Source organism: Coregonus clupeaformis, chromosome 1, assembly GCF_020615455.1.
Source record: "Coregonus clupeaformis isolate EN_2021a chromosome 1, ASM2061545v1, whole genome shotgun sequence".
NCBI classification, from domain to species: Eukaryota; Metazoa; Chordata; class Actinopteri; order Salmoniformes; family Salmonidae; genus Coregonus; species Coregonus clupeaformis.
The window spans coordinates 80,273,273-80,291,612 of record NC_059192.1 but is presented as its reverse complement, the minus strand read 5'-3'; the positions used below and the strand labels follow the sequence as shown (position 1 = coordinate 80,291,612).

The 18,340-nt window shown below is 45.3% G+C and overlaps 1 protein-coding gene across 1 annotated transcript; it reads left to right on the top strand.

Moving 5' to 3' along the window:
* The first annotated feature begins 6,477 nt into the window (after positions 1-6,477).
* On the top strand, positions 6,478-16,040 carry LOC121574852 (phosphatidylinositol 4-kinase type 2-alpha). The gene is made up of 9 exons (XM_041887491.2): positions 6,478-6,937; positions 11,533-11,733; positions 12,198-12,329; positions 12,836-12,989; positions 13,137-13,198; positions 13,355-13,454; positions 13,534-13,667; positions 13,874-13,933; positions 14,181-16,040. The coding sequence occupies exons 1-9, from the start codon at positions 6,614-6,616 to the stop codon at positions 14,340-14,342; spliced, it is 1,329 nt and encodes a 442-aa protein (XP_041743425.1). The 5' UTR covers positions 6,478-6,613; the 3' UTR covers positions 14,343-16,040.
* The last annotated feature ends 2,300 nt before the right edge of the window (positions 16,041-18,340 follow it).

The following is an 18,340-nucleotide window of genomic DNA, read 5'->3' as shown; positions in this document are numbered from 1 at the left end:
TGAAGATGCCGGATGTGGAGGTCCTGGTATGGTTACACGTGGTCTGCGGTTGTGAGGCCAGTTGGACGTACTGCCAAATTCTCTAAAACGACGTTGGAGTCGCCTTATGGTAAAGACATTTGTAAGGATTGGTGCAATGCACTTGGTGCATTGCACCTTCACGACTGTGTGCGTGTGAGTGGACCATTTGAAGTCCTTAGTGATTTGGACATAGAGGAACTTGAAGCTCTCGACCCGCTCCACTGCAGCCCCCCCCCCCGGACACGCACGGGGACAGTGCGCCGGGTGATGCAGCCCGACCCCAACGGCCGTTCGTCCAGAGAGAGTAACGGAACGCTCCACCCTTGGGCCAGCCACGTGTCCATCAGGTTTCCCACAGCCCCAGAATCCACCAGTGCATGCGCCCGACGCACAGCACGGGGGGCTGCAGTGGAGCGGGTCGAGAGCTTCAAGTTCCTCTATGTCCAAATCACTAAGGACTTCAAATGGTCCACTCACACGCACACAGTCGTGAAGGTGCAATGCACCAAGTCTGGAACCAACAGGACCCTGAACAGCTTATACCCCCAAGCCATAAGACTTTTAAATAAGACTGCTAAATACCTAATCAAATGGCTACCTGGACTACCTGCATTGACCCTTTTTTTGCACTAACTCTCTTGCACTGACTCTATGCACACACACTGGACTCTACCAACACACATGCTTACACTGACACCCCAACACACACACAGACACAAACACAAACACAACCTAGGCTGCTGCTACTGTCTGTTATCTATCCCGGCACATTGACTCAGTACTGGTACTCCCTGTATATAGCCATGTTATTTTGTACTCCCTATATATAGCCATGTTATTTTTATTCGTTATTCACTGTGTATTTTTTCCTTGTGTCACTATTTATATATTTCACTGTTAGTCTACACCTGTTGTCTACGAAGCAAATTTGATTTGATTTGATACCTCTCCCACAGTAGTAGTCCTGCCTATGTTTCCACAGAACCAGCGCCAATACTCCCTCTTAGCTGTCCTAATGGTCCTCCTACCTGCTGATTGTGCTTGTTGATACTGTATCAGGTGCAATGGTACCTTTTCAACATTCTGAAAGCCCCATTCCTACTCTTCACAGTTTCTCTGCACTCTTCAGTCCACCAGGGAACTGCCTTTCTCCTTCTCCCCCCTGTACCCATGGGTATCACCTGCCTTGAGGCCCCTACTATTGCTCCTCTTACTACATCATTCACTGTTTCTATATCTGCACTGAGATCCACCTGCAACAGCCCCTGTTCACTCAACTCCTGAAACTGATCCCATTCCGCTTTCTCAAGTATCCATCTCCTCAACCCATTTCCTGCTGTTTCTCCCACCCTCATTCATACAGTACACATGAATGGGTAGTGATCACTAACCCCTGTAGATTCCTCCCATACCTCCCAAATACATCTGCCTGCCAATGAACTCAAGATCAGAGTAAGAGCCAGAGCAGCTTCATTCCCATTTACTGGGTCAATCCTGGTTTCCTCAGTCGTCAATAAGGCACACAAGCCCTTTCTCATCCAGGAGTTCCTCAGACTCAGATTCAGATCAACTTTATTATCCCACCAGGGGGAAATTCATTTGGTCTTGTGCATTCCTCCAACACTTATCCATTGACATCAGTCTGTGACCCTTCCCAGTGTACTCAATCAATCAATCAAATGTTATTTATAAAGCCCTTTTTACATCAGCAGATGTCACAAAGTGCTACACAGAAACCCAGCCTAAAACCCCAAACAGCAAGCAATGCAGATGTAGAAGCACGGTGGCTAGGAAAAACTCCCTAAAAAGGCAGAAACCTAGGAAGAAACCTAGAGAGGAACCAGGCTCTGAGGGGTGGCCAGTCCCCTTCTGGCTGTGCCGGGTGGAGATTATAACAGTACAAGGCCATTAAGGCCAGACTTTTCTCCAAGATGTTCAAACGTTCATAGATGACCAGCAGGGTCAAATAATAATCACAGTGGTTGTAGAGGTTGCAACAGGTCAGTACATCCGGAGTAAATGTCACTTGGCTTTTCATAGCCGGGCATTTAGAGGTTGGAATAGCAGGTGCGGTAGAGAGAGAGAGTTGAAAACTGCAGGTTGGACAAGGTAGCACGTCCGGTGAACAGGTCAGGGTTCCATAGCCGCAGGCAGAAGAGTGGAAACTGGAGTAGCAGCACGACCAGGTGGACTGGGGACAGCAAGGAGTCATCAGGCCAGGTAGTCCTGAGGCATGGTCCTAGGGCTCAGGTCCTCCAGGATGGGAGGGAGAGAGAAAGCGAGAATTAGAGGGAGCATACTTAAATTCACACAGGACATGGATAAGACAGGAGAATAACACCAGATATAACAGACTGACCCTAGCCCCCCGGCACATAGACTATTGCAGCATAGATACTGGAGGCTGAAACGAGTGGGTCGGGAGACACTGTGGCCCTGTCCGACGATACCCCCAGACAGGGCCAACCAGGCAGGATATAACCCCACTCACTTTGCCAAAGCACAGCCCCCACACCACCAGAGGGATATCAACAGACCACCAACCTACTACCCTGTGACAAGGCTGAGTATAGCCCACGAAGATCTCCTCCACTGCACGAGCCCGAGGGAGCGACAAACCGGACAGGAAGATCACATCAGTGACTCAACCCACTCAAGTGATGCACCCATCCTAGGGACGGCATGGAAAGCACCAGTAACCTTACACCACATCACCAGTCTCCTATTTTGACTATCTACACTCCCAAGGGCTATCGACTTTAATGCAGGGAAACTTAAATCCGTTCTACCTAATTTCTACCAGCATGTTAAATGTGCAACCAGAGGAAAAAAAACTCTAGACCACCTTTATTCCACACACAGAGACGCATATAAAGCTCTCCCTCGCCCTCAATTTGGCAAATCTGACCATAACTCTATCCTCCTGATTCCTGCTTATAAGCAAAAACTAAAGCAGGAAACACCAGTGACTCGGTTAATAAAAAAGTGGTCAGATGACGCAGATGCTAAGCTACAGGACTGTTTTGCTAGCACAGACTGGAACATGTTCCGGGATTCTTCAGATAGCATTGAGGAGTACACCACATCAGTCACTGGCTTCATCAATAAGTGCATCGATGATGTCGTCCCCACAGTGACCGTACGTACATACCCCAACCAGAAGCCATGGATTACAGGAAACATCCGCACTGAGCTAAAGGGTAGAGCTGCCGCTTTCAAGGAGCGGGACTCTAACCCGGACGCTTATAAGAAATCCAAATCCTCCGACGAACCATCAAACAGGCAAAGAGTCAATACAGGACTAAGATTGAATCGTACTACACCGGCTCTGACGCTCGTCGGATGTGGCAGGGCTTGAAAACTATTACAGACTACAAAGGGAAGCACAGCCCCGAGCTTCCCAGTGACACAAACCTACCAGACGAGCTAAACCACTTCTATGCTCGCTTCGAGGCAAGCAACACTGAAGCATGCATGAGAGCACCAGCTGTTCCGGGTGACTATGTGATCACGCTCTCCGTAGCCGATGTGAGTAAGACTTTTAAGCAGGTCAACATTCACAAGGCCGCAGGGCCAGACGGTTTACCAGGACGTGTACTCCGAACATGTGCTGACCAACTGGCAAGTGTCTTCACTGACATTTTCAACATGTCCCTGACTGAGTCTGTAATACCAACATGTTTCAAGCAGACCACCATAGTCCCCGTGCCCAAGGACACTACGATAACCTGCCTAAATGACTACCGACCCGTAGCACTGACGTCTGTAGCCATGAAGTGCTTTGAAAGGCTGGTCATGGCTCACATCAACACCATTATCCCAGAAACCCTAGACCCACTCCAATTTACATACCGCCCCAACAGATCCACAGATGATGCAATCTCTATTGCACTCCACACTGCCCTTTCCCACCTGGACAAGAGGAACACCTACGTGAGAATGATATTCATTGACTACAGCTCAGCATTCAACACCATAGTGCCCTCAAAGCTCATCACTAAGCTAAGGATCCTGGGACTAAACACCTCCCTCTGCAACTGGATCCTGGACTTCCTGACGGGCCGCCCCCAGGTGGTAAGGGTAGGTAACAACACATCTGCCACACTGATCCTCAACACAGGGGCCCCTCAGGGGTGCGTGCTCAGTCCCCTCCTGTACTCCCTGTTCACCCATGACTGCATGGCCAGGCACGACTCCAACACCATCATTAAGTTTGCAGACGACACAACAGTGGTAGGCCTGATCACCGACAACGATGAGACAGCCTATAGGGAGGAGGTCAGAGACCTGGCCGTGTGGTGCCAGGATAACAACCTCTCCCTCGACGTGACCAAGACAAAGGAGATGATTGTGGACTACAGGAAAAAAAAGAGGACTGAGCACACCCCCATTCTCATCGGCAGGGCGGCAGGTAGCTTAGTGGGTAAGAGCGTTGTGCCAGTAACCGAAAGGTCGCTGGTTCTAATCCCCGAGCCGACTAGGTGAAAAATCTGTCGATGTGCCCTTGAGCAAGGCACTTAACCCTAATTGCTCCTGTAAGTCGCTCTGGATAAGAGCGTCTGCTAAAATGACCAAAAAAACAAACAAACAAAAAAAAAAATCGACGGGGCTGTAGTGGAACAGGTTGAGAGCTTCAAGTTCCTTGGTGTCCACATCACCAACGAACTATCATGGTCCAAACACACCAAGACAGTCGTGAAGAGGGCACGACAAAGCCTATTCCCCCTCAGGAGACTGAAAAGATTCGGCATGGGTCCTCAGATCCTCAAAAAATTATCTCTGCTACCGCACAGCAAGCGGTACCGGAGCGCCAATTCTAGGTCCAAAAGGCTTGTTAACAGCTTCTACCCAAAAGCCATAAGACTCCTGAACAGCTAATCATGGCTACCCGGACTATTTGCACTGCCCCCCCACCCCATCTTTTTACGCTGCTGCTACACTGTTAATTATTTATGCATAGTCACTTTAACTCTACCCACATGTACATATTACTTCAACTACCTCAACTAGCCGGTGCCCCCGCACATTGACTCTGCACCGGTACCCCCCTGTATATATAGCCTCCCTACTGTTATTTTATTTTACTTCTGCTCTTTTTTTCTCAACACTTTTTTGTTGTTGTTTTATTTTACTTTTTTATTAAAAATAAATGCACTGTTGGTTAAGGGCTGTAAGTAAGCATTTCACTGTAATGTCTGCACCTGTTGTATTCAGCGCATGTGGCCAATTAAATTTGATTTGATTTGATTTGATTTGATTATCTTACAAAGGTTGTGAGGTCAAATTGCCCCTACCCTGACCGACAGTCCCCTCACCCTATCACCAACCACCATCCCCTTTCCAATCCCCCTCCAGCAGAGGTGGGACTCCAGCTCCTTCACCACCTTTAAATACCCTCACCTGTCACTAATCAGTGTGGCAGACCTTACCAAGTGTTTTGTTACTAGACACCTTTTTGTTGTAACCCTTCCCTTTGTGTGTTTTGGATGTGTTTATTTCTTAATTTATATTAGAATTTGGAGAACATGTCCTTTACTCATGTTTAAACCTATTGCCTAAGTTTTTTCACTGTAATATTATTTTAATGTTATTGAGATTCATGAGTATATTTGTTTATCTGCATTTGGTTTATATGAAATGACTACCATGTATGTTTTTGTTTCCTAGTTAACCATCCAATCCTTACATCCTCAACCTTGTTATCATTATCTTCAACAATTCAACTGAAGTAATAAACCAGGCAACAGCCCTTTGAACTGCTTACCACCATCTGTGTTTGAATGGACACACCACCATGATAGCCCTAACTCAAACCAACAGCAAGATAGTATTTTTACCACAACTCTGATCAGTTTTCACAGGTTGTAAAAGTTCACTATTACCAGATTCCCCCCTCCCAACCACACTTCAACATTTTTATTTTTATTTTATTTAACCTTTATTTAACCAGGTAAGCCAGTTGAGAACAAGTTCTCATTTACAACTGGGACCTGGCAGTTCATAACCACATATGTCTGGGAAAAATCCACTTGAACGCCCCTCTAACTGGCAATTACTGGTGGGAAACTCCTGTATCACCCATGAGCTCTGACTTCTCCCACATGCTGACCTCTGAGGTCACCTACTAAGGAAATGACCTTGATAACAGCATTTTCGGTGGTTAAATGCAACTACAAAACATGATTTATAAAAATCTATTAATATGGTTTTTGAACACTTTGTTTACAAGCATGAAAGCTGTACTTTTAGTTTATGGTTGACGCAGCGTTTCTCAACGAGTTCAAAGCACGTGAATGCATGAACTGGTATTTAAGACTTCACAACTGGTAATTGCCACTGTCTCACTTGGTTATAAACGCAGCATTGGACATGGGGCGGTACATCTAGGAGGCTGGGCAGGGAAAGCGCCAATCGCGAGTCTCTATTCAAAGTAGGCGTGTCTTTACGCGGAAAACGACGCTGTTTTGTTTGAAAGCTTGCCGAAGGCCAGAATCAGCAGCGTTGAAACAACAGCGTAGAAACAATTCGTCTGAGTCCCTCATCCTGGCTCCTATCTGTCCATTCGCCGACCCTTGGAATACCCCACTTTGGGATGGACGAAACGAGCCCCCTCGTTTCCCCTCTCCAGGACTCAATAGATTACAACTACTGCCAGAGCGATGCCACCAGTCCGAGAACGCCGGGTTCTGTTGTGCGAGTGTCGGCTGGGAGCCCCGGACGCAGCCGGGAGAGACAGCCGCTTTTGGACCGGGACAGAGGGAACTCTCCGCGGGATCCACACAGGAATGAGTTTCCGGACGACCCAGAATTTAGGGAGATCGTGAGGAAAGCAGAACAAGCCATTGAAGAAGAGATCTTTCCAGAGAGGATCTGCCAAGGATCCAGTGGTAGCTACTTCGTCAAAGACTCTCAAGGGGTGAGATAGACAAGCTTCTAGTTACTATGGTCTTTCTTTCTAGAGGGGCAGAGGGAGAGCGAGAGATGTAAAAATACAGACAGATAAACAGGGAGGGAGACGGATAGGGAGAGGATGCCATCTCTGTCATGTTTTAAAATGCCCTTTGTTTTCAAGTAAGTCATGTAATTCAGTTTCATGCAGCAACACCGTCACATGATTTTGCTTACTGTCTGTCTGCTCTGGCAACCTGCTGTTGCTCATTCTAGCCCTGACAGTGCAGTGATGTCATCATGTTCTGTATTGAGTTCCAGCATGTATCTGCAGTGTTGATTTTTGGGTGATGTAGCATTTGAGGTGAGCAATTTACACATGGTGGTTTGTTTCTAGCCCTGGTAGACCTTGCCATATAGTAGATACGGTATGTATACTGAACAAAAATATAAACGCAACATGTAAAGTGTTCCCATGTTTCATGAGGTAAAATAAAAGATCCCCGAAATTTTCAATTTTCTCAAATGTTGTGCACAAATTTGTTTACATCCATGTTAGTGAGCATTTCTCCTTTGCCAAGATAATCCATCCACCTGACAGGTGTGGCATATCAATAAACTGATTCAACAGCATGATCATTACACAGGTGCACAATAAAAGGCCACTCTAAAATGTGCCGTTTTGCCACAGATGTCTCAAGTTTTGAGGGTGTGTGCAATTGGCATGCTGACTGCAGGTATGTCCACCAGGGCTGTTGCCAGATAATTTAATGTTAATTTCTCTACCATAAGCCGCCTCCGTCGTTTTAGAGAAGTTGGCAGTACGTCTAACCGGCCTCACATCAACGGACCACGTGTAACCACGCCAGCCCAGGACCTCCACATCCGGCTTCTTTACCTGCGGGATCGTCTGAAACCAGCCACCCGGACAGCTGATGGAACTGTGGGTTTACACAACCGAAGAGTTTCTGCACAAACTGTCAGAAACAGTCTCAGGGAAGCTCATCTGCGTGCTCGTCGTCTTCACCAGGGTCTTGACCTGACTGCAGTTTGGAGTCATAACTGATTTCAGTGGGCAAATGCTTACCTTCGATGGCCACTGACACGCTTGAGAAGAGTGCTTTTCACGGATGAATCCTGGTTTCAACTGTACCGGGCAGATAGCAGGCAGCGTGTATGACGTTGTGTGGGCAAGTGGTTTGCTGATGTCAATGTTGTGAACATTGTGCCCCGTGTTGGTGGTGGTGGTGGGGTTATGCTTTGAGCAGGCATAAGCTACGGACAACAAACACAATTGCATTTTATCGATGGCAATTTGAATACACAGAGATACCGTGACGAGATCCTGAGGCCCATTGTCGTGCCATTCATCTGCCACCATCACCTCATGTTTCAGCATGATAATGCACGGCCCCATGTCGCAAGGATCTGTACACAATTCCTGGAAGCTGAAAATGTCCCAATTCTTCCATGGCCTGTATACTCACTAGACATGTCACCCATTGAGCATGTTTGGGATGCTCTGGATCAACATGTACGCCAGCGTGTTCCAATTCCCGCCAATATCCAGCAGCTTCGCACAGCCATTGAAGAGGAGTGGGACACATTCCACAAGTCACAATCAACAGCCTGATCAACTCTATGCAAAGGAGATGTCGCGCTGCATGAGGCAAATGGTGGTCACACCAGATACTGACTGGTTTTCTGATCCACGCCTATCTGTGACCCAACAGATGCATATCTGTATTCCCAGTCATGTGAAATCCATAGATTAGGGCCTAATGAATTTACTTCAATTGACTGATTTCCTCATATGAACTGTAACTGTAAAATCTTTGAAATTGTTTCATGTTGCGTTTATATTTTTGTTCAGTGTAGTTCCACCATGCCAGGCTGGGGGTGTGACTTGGCGGCATCTCAAATATAAAGAAGTTGCCCCCAGACACTGGTCTAAGGATAGAGACCTTGTAAAATCCTAGATGTGCCTTGGGGCAACTTCTAACACAAGCGTGGTGCAAAGTGCAAACAGGCCCAATCTCTCAAAGAGATTAGCTGTCACTATCAGTTCTCAGGCCTAAGCTAATTGTAATTTGCTGCCTTCCCTGTATAGAAAAGGTTGAGACATACTGTTATACAGGAGGCCTTTATGTAAGGCAGGCTGGGAGAGAATTGTACAGACATTCTATGCATTGTTCACATGTAAGTAAGATCGGCCCTAGACATGTCGGAGTCTTTTTTTTTTTTTACCCATAGAAAATCAATTTTGCTTACTCTGTGTTTGTGTACCATGTAGGCTACTATCTGTGTGAAGATGTCGTAACTCAGGAGAAGTCATGTACTAGCAATCTGAATGGCTTAAGGGCCTCCATTTTCTCTCCAGAGGTATGCCTAGTAATAAGCATCCTCACACTCTTTGAAGAAGATGGCCACTCCATTTCCATTCCCTAGCCTCTCTCTCTCTCTCTCTCTCTCTCTCTCTCTCTCTCTCTCTCCCTGGATTATGTAGTCTATCTCACTCTTTCCTTCTCTCTCTCCGGTCTCTCAATTGAACATGCTCAATAAACAGTTATTTTACTCTCCTATGGACCAGTGAACTATTTTAGACAACAGATATAACCTTATTACCAGGCACTGCCTCAGCCAAGGTTACATAGGCTGCGTTCCAGGGCATCTTTACTGCAGTCATGGGTGTTTCCTCACGAAACTAGGACAAAACAATACCATTATTTTTTGGGGTTTTCACCAAATGTAACCCGTGGAAGGTCCTTTCGAGGAAGGATTATTGACATTTATTTGGCATTTGTATCTTAGAGTATAATTGAGAAATAATTAATTGAATTTGGAATATTTGTGACATTTTGTCCTTATCCAGGCCTCCTTTAACATAATGTTTCCTCTGGGTAAATCCATTTGAAATCAATGACTTTTTGACAGCATCTCTTTTGATTTAGACAAAACTTTCCATACATGTTTGCCCATGGAAGAAGTGGTTAGAAAGTGACTTTTTGGACCTGAATGCCAAAACATCAAAGTTGACCCATTTTTCATACCCCACCATACCATGACACATACACTACATGGCCAAAAGTACGTGGACATACCTTCAAATTAGTAGCAGGTGACCCAATGTGGGTTTGTGACTATGATTTCCCATTCTGGCAAAATGTCACAAATATTACAACTTCAATGAATTATTTCTCAGTTATGCTTTAAGATACACATGTAAAATATATGTCAACAGTCCTTCCTCCAAAAGGACCATTCTATGGATTAAATCTCTTTCGTGAGGAGTCACCCATATGTAGCGGAGGCGAGACGGAGTCACGCTTTCATGTTGAGGTAGCCCTGCCTGCTACTTCACAAATCAGTGTCACCCTCAGCCCAAGAGGGAATTTACTCTTGGTCTAATAGTTATGGCATTGTGGGAGACTGGGGTCCAGATCCCACTCTTAACACATGAGAAGATTGCTAAACCATATAAATGTGGTTCCAGAGATGCTAAACACTTATCCAGGTGTTGTGAGATCTCATCATCTGGCACAGCCAGCGAAACTGCATTTAAAACGACCTGGAACGTACCCATAGAATAAAAAGCTAGCCTCAGTCTCTGCTCCCTCCACAATGAATCATGTGAGGAAACTTAAGTTAATCTGATTGACTTTTAATGGGTTGCGAAACCATTCCCATTCCAGCTCGTTAGCCCCAGCCTGCAGGTTCTGTTGTACCATGAATCACCCTCTGATGGCAGATGTTGTGTGATGTCACTTCCTCTGACATCACCACTCACCTTTTATGGATTATAAGGACTGAGGGGGCTGTCATGGTTAGAAGAGGGATAGACGTTGCCTGTTGGCACAGATCTAGGGTCAGATTTTACATTTACATTTACATTTTAGTCATTTAGCAGATGCTCTTACCCAGAGCGACTTACAGGAGCAATTAGGGTTAAGTGCCTTGCTCAAGGGCACATCGACAGATTTTTCACCTTGTCGGCTCGGGGATTCGAACCAGCGACCTTTCAATTACTGGCCCAATGCTCTTAACCACTAAGCTACCTGCCGCCCCATTTTCATTCCTTCACCGTAAATTTAACCGTTAGAGGGAAGATGCAAAACTGAAGATGCAAAAAAATCTTAGATCAGTGTCTGGTAGGTACTCTTTGTCATCAGTGGACCTCAGGTAATCAGTGAAGCACAGGTTTCTATCAAGCAAATGCTTTGTTTACCACATGATATGATCCTCCTGAGCAGTCTTTGTACACAGTAACAGTGTGCCTTTTGAGATGAACCAACATCATTAGTGTGTCATGAAGATTTGGGTTGAAATCTAAAAATAGTAGAGGAGTGAGAGTGAGCCACTGTGTTCTGTCGAACTTTGTACTCCTTTAAAACTGCAGTGTGGTTACAGATGAGATTGTATTTTATTGTGCAGAAATATGCTTTGCATGAAATACTCCATAAAAAAGGGAGACAGCCTAATGAGTTACATGATGTTTTACTATTTCATTTTTCATAGCTATAGGATCATGTTAGATGCATTATTCTCTCTCACGCTACAAGTAAATAATATTAGTAGCGTGTAACAAGTACCAATAATAATCTGTCTGTCTGTCTGTGTGTGTAGAAGGTCATCGGTGTGTTCAAGCCTAAGACCGAGGAGCCGTACGGTCAGCTGAACCCAAAGTGGACCAAGTGGCTCCAGAAGCTGTGTTGTCCCTGTTGCTTCGGACGGGACTGTCTGGTCCTGAACCAGGGCTATCTGTCTGAGGCCGGGGCCAGTCTGGTCGACCAAAAACTAGAGCTCAATATTGTGCCGCGGACCAAGGTAGGAAGGGTTACAGGCAGACATTAGAGCTGGGATTATAAACCGACAATTATCGACACCGAACAAAACAACAATTTATCGATAATAACGTAGTCAAGTAGCCTTTACTAGAGGAATGTAAAGTTTGAAATTAAGTAGGCCTAAGTCTGCTAATATGGGTTATTGCTAACAGGACTTAATAATAATAATAAAAATAACATTCAAAGCAGCAGGAGGAGTAGTTTTAAGGGTAATATAAACAAGTAAGTGATGCTTATTAATATCATAAAAGTATTGTTCAATGTATCGTTATCGTGACAATTCAGGCAATTTATTGTGATATGGATTTTTGTCCATATTGCCCAGCTCTAGCAGACACACACACACACACACACACACACAAAGGATGTGCTAATAATTGACTCTTATCTCTCGCTCTTTCTTTCTCTCTCTCTCTTTCTTTCTTCCTTTCTTCCTTCCTTTAGGTGGTGTACCTGGCCAGTGATACATTTAACTACAATGCTATAGACAGAGTCAAGTCTCGGGGAAAGAGGCTAGCTCTGGAGAAAGTTCCCAAAGTGGGACAGCGCTTCCACAGAATAGGCCTCCCTCCTAAGGTAGGTAGGACTTCTGCCTGGGGTTCAGAACCTACAACTGGGTCCTGTTCATTAGGCATGAAACTGGAGAAAACAGTCCAAAACAGTAAGGTACTACCTGAACTTGTCCAATAAGAAACACTCATTTAGTTTTTCACTGTACAACGTTTAGAAACGTTTTGCTACAGTGTGCTTTAATGAACACGACCCTGGTGATTTCTGTATCTGCTTTAAAGTTTAGACAACAATTCATGCCTCGTAGTGTTGTTGACTAATTCTTACCAACCAACGGCTCCAGGAGCAGTTGATTAATTGAATCAGGTGTTCTAGTGCTGGGCTAGAACAAAAGCCTGCACACCCCATGGGTCCACAGGACCAGAGTTGAAGAACACTGCCCTGAAAGTAAATAATATTGTAACACATAAATCCTGCAGGTATAATCATTTAAAACTTATTATAAGCATGTATAAGCCTTTATAATGTCTTAGAATAATGCTTATACATAATACATTTCACACATGGCTCAGGTGGGATCCTTCCAGTTGTTTGTGGAGGGCTACAAAGACGCGGACTATTGGCTGAGACGGTTTGAGGCGGAGCCTCTTCAAGAGAACACCAATCGGCAGCTGCAGCTTCAGTTCGAGAGACTGGTGGTCCTCGATTACATAATCAGGAACACAGGTGTGTGTGTGATTCATGTGTGCGTGCATAGAGAAACTGGTGGTTCTGTATTTCATCATCAGGAACACAGGTGTGTGTGTAGTGGGGAGGATGTATGGCTGAATTTGATTTATTGTAGCTTAATGATGATGCTGTTGACACTTGCAGATCGGGGGAACGACAACTGGCTGTTAAAATATGACTGTCCAATGGACATGGAAGGGAAACGGGTGAGTAGACTAATAAAATATTATTTAAACCTAGAGATTTCAACCTGCAGCATTAGTTTTATAGGAACTTCAAAAAAAATATGGGAAACTAGAATGTTTTCCTTTCTTTTTTTTCTGTCTGTCTGTCTGTCTGTCTGTGTGTGTTTCTTTGTGTAGGACACCGACTGGGTGGTGGTAAAGGAGCCTATCATCAGACTGGCAGCCATAGACAACGGCCTGGCCTTCCCAATCAAACACCCCGACTCATGGAGAGCCTGTGAGTCTCACAAACCACACACACAGAGAGACACAGAGAGAGGAACACAAACAAACTACTTTATTCCTCCTCTGTGTAGATCCATTCTACTGGGTGTGGCTGTCCCAGGCTAAGGTTCCTTTCTCTCAGGAGATTAGGGACCTGGTTCTGCCCAAACTGGCCGACCCCAACTTCATCAAAGACCTGGAGGAAGACCTCTACGAACTCTTTAAGGTTAGCAGGGGGTTTCATTTGCCTGGTCGCAGATCTGTTTTTGCAGTTCTACCAATTCCTATGGACAGCACAAACATATCTGGGACCAATATATATATTTTTTATGGCCTTGAAGTCACAACAAAGTTATATTCTGTCATCCTCACAACACTGACTGCATCATGCCAGCATTATTTAAGTAAAGTTGTGTTGTGTGTATCCTACAGAAGGATCCAGGTTTTGATAGAGGGCAGTTCCACAAACAGATAGCTGTGATGAGAGGACAGGTGCGTTGTTGGGGGAATACCTGGACAGTGTCAGTATTTGTCTTTATGTTGTCAGACTGTTACCCTGAGTGTGTATGAAATTGTACGTGTGCATGTGGGCGTGTGCGTATGCTAAGTTATGCTGAAGCTCTGTATGTTTCTGTCACCAGATCTTGATTATGTAAATGCTGGTGTGTGTGTGTGTGTGTGTGTGTGTGTGTGTCTGTTTGTGTAAACCTATGCTGAAACTATATGTCTCTACCACCAGATCCTGAACCTGAGCCAGGCCCTGAAGGAGAGTAAGACTCCGCTACACCTGGTTCAGATGCCCCCAGTCATAGTGGAGACAGCCAGAGCACCACAGAGAGCCAACAGTGAGTCCTACACACAGAGCTTCCAGAGCAGGAAACCCTTCTTTACCTGGTGGTAGAGGAGGAGGAGGACAAGTAGAAGAGGATGCAAGAGGGGGAATGAAGGAGATTCAGGAGGGAGGAAGAATGGATAGGGTAGGAGGAGAAGAGAGGAAGAGGAGAAAGGAAGAATTGATAGGAGGAACGAACCAGATTGAGAGACTGAAGAGTGGAGAGACAAAGGCCAAGTAGAGGAGTATAAGAGAGAAAGAGGAGGAGAAGAGCATCGTCCAAAAACCTCTGCCTTACTCCGGTTTCATCAGCCAGTAAAGCTCTTCCCCTCTCCATAGCCAATAAGAAGCCAGGTAGGTTTATACTTTCCCTGGAACCCATCACAGACACAGTTCTGCTTTAACTACAGACATTCACCAGAAAGATAGGAAGGAGGTAGAGAGAGGTGGCGGTAAAGAGAGTGGTGTAGAGGAAGTAAGGAGATATAGAGAAAGGGAGGAGTTACATTGAGTAGAGAGAGAATGAGTTTGTCTAGTGTCAATTTTCAGAAAGAATGAAATGTATGTTATGTTAAGACAGTTGGGTAGCCCTACACTGGTAGCTGGCTGAAAGATGATTATAAAGACCAAAAACTGTGAAAGGCTCCAACTATAGCAGAGGTTCCCAATTGCCAATTGATGGTTCCATTGTAGCATTCTCTTTCAGTGACTGAATGTACAAAATGTCAAAATATGGTAGTCCAATCCAACCCATCCAAGTGCACAGAAAAAGTTTTTACCTAAGGCTAAACATTTCAGCCCCAACTCTTCACTTTCCTTACGAAGTTACAGCCTTAGTAGCATCTCTATTGGAAGCACGGCATTACCATGAAATGTATGGCTGTAGCTAGCAAGCAGATAAGAAGCCAAGTGTCCTGACATTTGCAGTTATTTTTTTATGGTCTATTAGGTTTGCAAAATTCTGGTAACTATCCCCAAATTCCTAGGTTTTCCAGAAATCCTGGTTGGAAAATTACGGAATCCCTGCTTATGCCCTTCTGATTCCGGCAGTCCTTCAACCAGAAAAACCTAAAGTTACTGTAATTTTGCAACCCTATGGTGTATGAATGCTGTGGTCAGACATTCAGCGTTTGGGGCCTTATTTGAATGAGTCTCTTTCTTTGATCCAGAAGAACCTGACTGTAGTAGCCTGGTTGAACCAGACTGAACACTGCACTCACCATTGTCAACACTTCAGTGTTAAGTCTGGGTTAACCAGGCTGACTTTAGGGCCAGGTTATAGGTGGTATTCACTACTCACATTGTAGTCGACTAGGTTTGAACTGCAGATTGAACTGGGCCATGTTCATTAGGGCACACTGTAGCAGGATGTTTTGCAACAGAAAAAATGCAAATAAGCCAGATAGAACCTTCCCATTTCACTCCTTTTCTGGGACTTTTATTCCATTTCGTGCCTACTGAACATAACCCAGGCAACAGTACCTGTTGTTATGGGCATGTGATGGCAGCCCTGTGGCACCACCTAGAGGAGGACTGCAATGTAGTTGGTTTCAAACACGCACATTGCCTGTCATGCCTGTTATCCCACATCTCATTATATGTCTTTGTTACGTTGATGTTTTTGTTTATGTGTTCGTTTTTTAAATTGATATTTCATGCTGTAGCAACCAAACTGTTCTACTAATGTATTGCATTGACAATGCACTGTACAAATTGTATGTAATGTATTACAGAATGAAATGCATAAAGAATTGTACTATTCCATTATCAGGGTCTCTTGTACTTTTCTTGTCTTGTAGGCTGCATACTGATTTTCTACCCTTCTCCCAAAGTGTTCAAGTAGTGTGCACTTGCACACTTTATCACATGGTGGAAACTCAATCCACACCAATCATATGATTTTAAATCCAGAGAGGGCAGAGAATTGGATGACAGACTTGGTTTAGTTTTACTTTTTAATTTTAAAGGAATGTCGAAAGTTAAAATTATGTTCTGCAAAATCCTTCCAATGTTCACCAGAGGGAGAACGTTCACAGAGAAGAAACCATTTATCATGAGTCGGCTCAGAGAGCAAGGAGGTTGGAGGCACCTTAATTGGAGAGGACGGGCTCATAGTAATGTCTGGAACAGAATTAATGGAATGGTATCAAACTCATGAACTCATGGAAAGCACGTGTTTGATACCATTTAATTAACTCCATTCCAGCCATTATTATGAGCTGTCCTCCCATCAGCAGCCTCCTGTGTCAGAGAGACTTTACTGTGTAACTGTATTCAGTGGTGTGAAATGTTCTGAATGTTGCAGATAGAAAAAGAAAGAACAGGGCTGACAATTTCCTCTTCTACTGCTGCATTTTTTCACTAATTGGTCTTTTGACCAATCAGATCAGCTCTGAAAAAGATCTGATGTTAAAAGATCTGATGTGGAAAGGGTGGTGCGGACAGCCCAGTACATCAAGGGGGGGCCGAGCTCCCTGCAATCCAGGACCTCTATATCAGGCGGTGTGAAAGGATGGCCCGGAAAATGGTTATATCTCCAGCCACACAAGCCATCGACTGTTCTCTCTGCTTCTGCACGGCAAGCAGTACCGGAGCATCAAGACTGACACCAACAGCCTCCTGAACAGCTTCTATCCCCAAGCCATAAGACTGGTAAATAGCTAACAAAATGGCTACATGGACTATCTGCATTGACCCTTCTATTTTATTGTTTATTTTTGCACTGTCTGTATGCACACTCTACACACTCACTCACACTGACACTCCAACACATATACATATACACACACACACACACACACACACTTAATTTGCTCACACACTCATACTGACTACACACGCACACATACTTGCATACAAAGGGAAGCACAGCCGCGAGCTGCCCAGTGACACAAGACTTCCAGATGAGCTAAACCACTTCTATGCTCGCTTCGAGGCAAGCAACACTGAAGCATGCATGAGAGCACCAGCTGTTCCGGATGACTATGTGATCACGCTCTCCGTAGCCAATGTGAGTAAGACTTTTAAGCAGGTCAACATTCATAAGGCCGCAGGGCCAGACGGATTACCAGGACTTGTACTCCGAACATGTGCTGACCAACTGGCAAGTGTCTTCACTGACATTTTCAACATGTCCCTGACTGAGTCTGTAATACCAACATGTTTCAAGCAGACCACCATAGTCCCCGTGCCCAAGGACACTAAGATAACCTGCCTAAATGACTACTGACCCGTAGCACTGACGTCTGTAGCCATGAAGTGCTTTGAAAGGCTGGTCATGGCTCACATCAACACCATTATCCCAGAAACCCTAGACCCACTCCAATTTGCATACCGCCCCAACAGATCCACAGATGATGCAATCTCTATTGCACTCCACACTGCCCTTTCCCACCTGGACAAGAGGAACACCTACGTGAGAATGCTATTAATTGACTACAGCTCAGCATTCAACACCATAGTGCCCTCAAAGCTCATCACTAAGCTAAGGATCCTGGGACTAAACACCTCCCTCTGCAACTGGATCCTGGACTTCCTGACGGGCCGCCCCCAGGTGGTAAGGGTAGGTAACAACACACCGGCCACACTGATCCTCAACACGGGGGCCCCTCAGGGGTGCGTGCTCAGTCCCCTCCTGTACTCCCTGTTCACCCATGACTGCATGGCCTGGCACGACTCCAACACCATCATTAAGTTTGCCGATGACACAACAGTGGTAGGCCTGATCACCGACAACGATGAGACCGCCTATAGGGATGAGGTCAGAGACCTGGCCGTGTGGTGCCAGGATAACAACCTCTCCCTCAACGTGACCAAGACAAAGGAGATGATTGTGGACTACAGCAAAAAAAAAGAGGACTGAGCACGCCCCCATTCTCATCGACGGGGCTGTAGTGGAACAGGTTGAGAGCTTCAAGTTCCTTGGTGTCCACATCACCAATGAACTATCATGGTCCAAACACACCAAGACAGTCGTGAAGAGTGCATGACAAAGCCTATTCCCCCTCAGGAGACTGAAAAGATTTGGCATGGGTCCTCAAATCCTCAAAAAATTCTACAGCTGCACC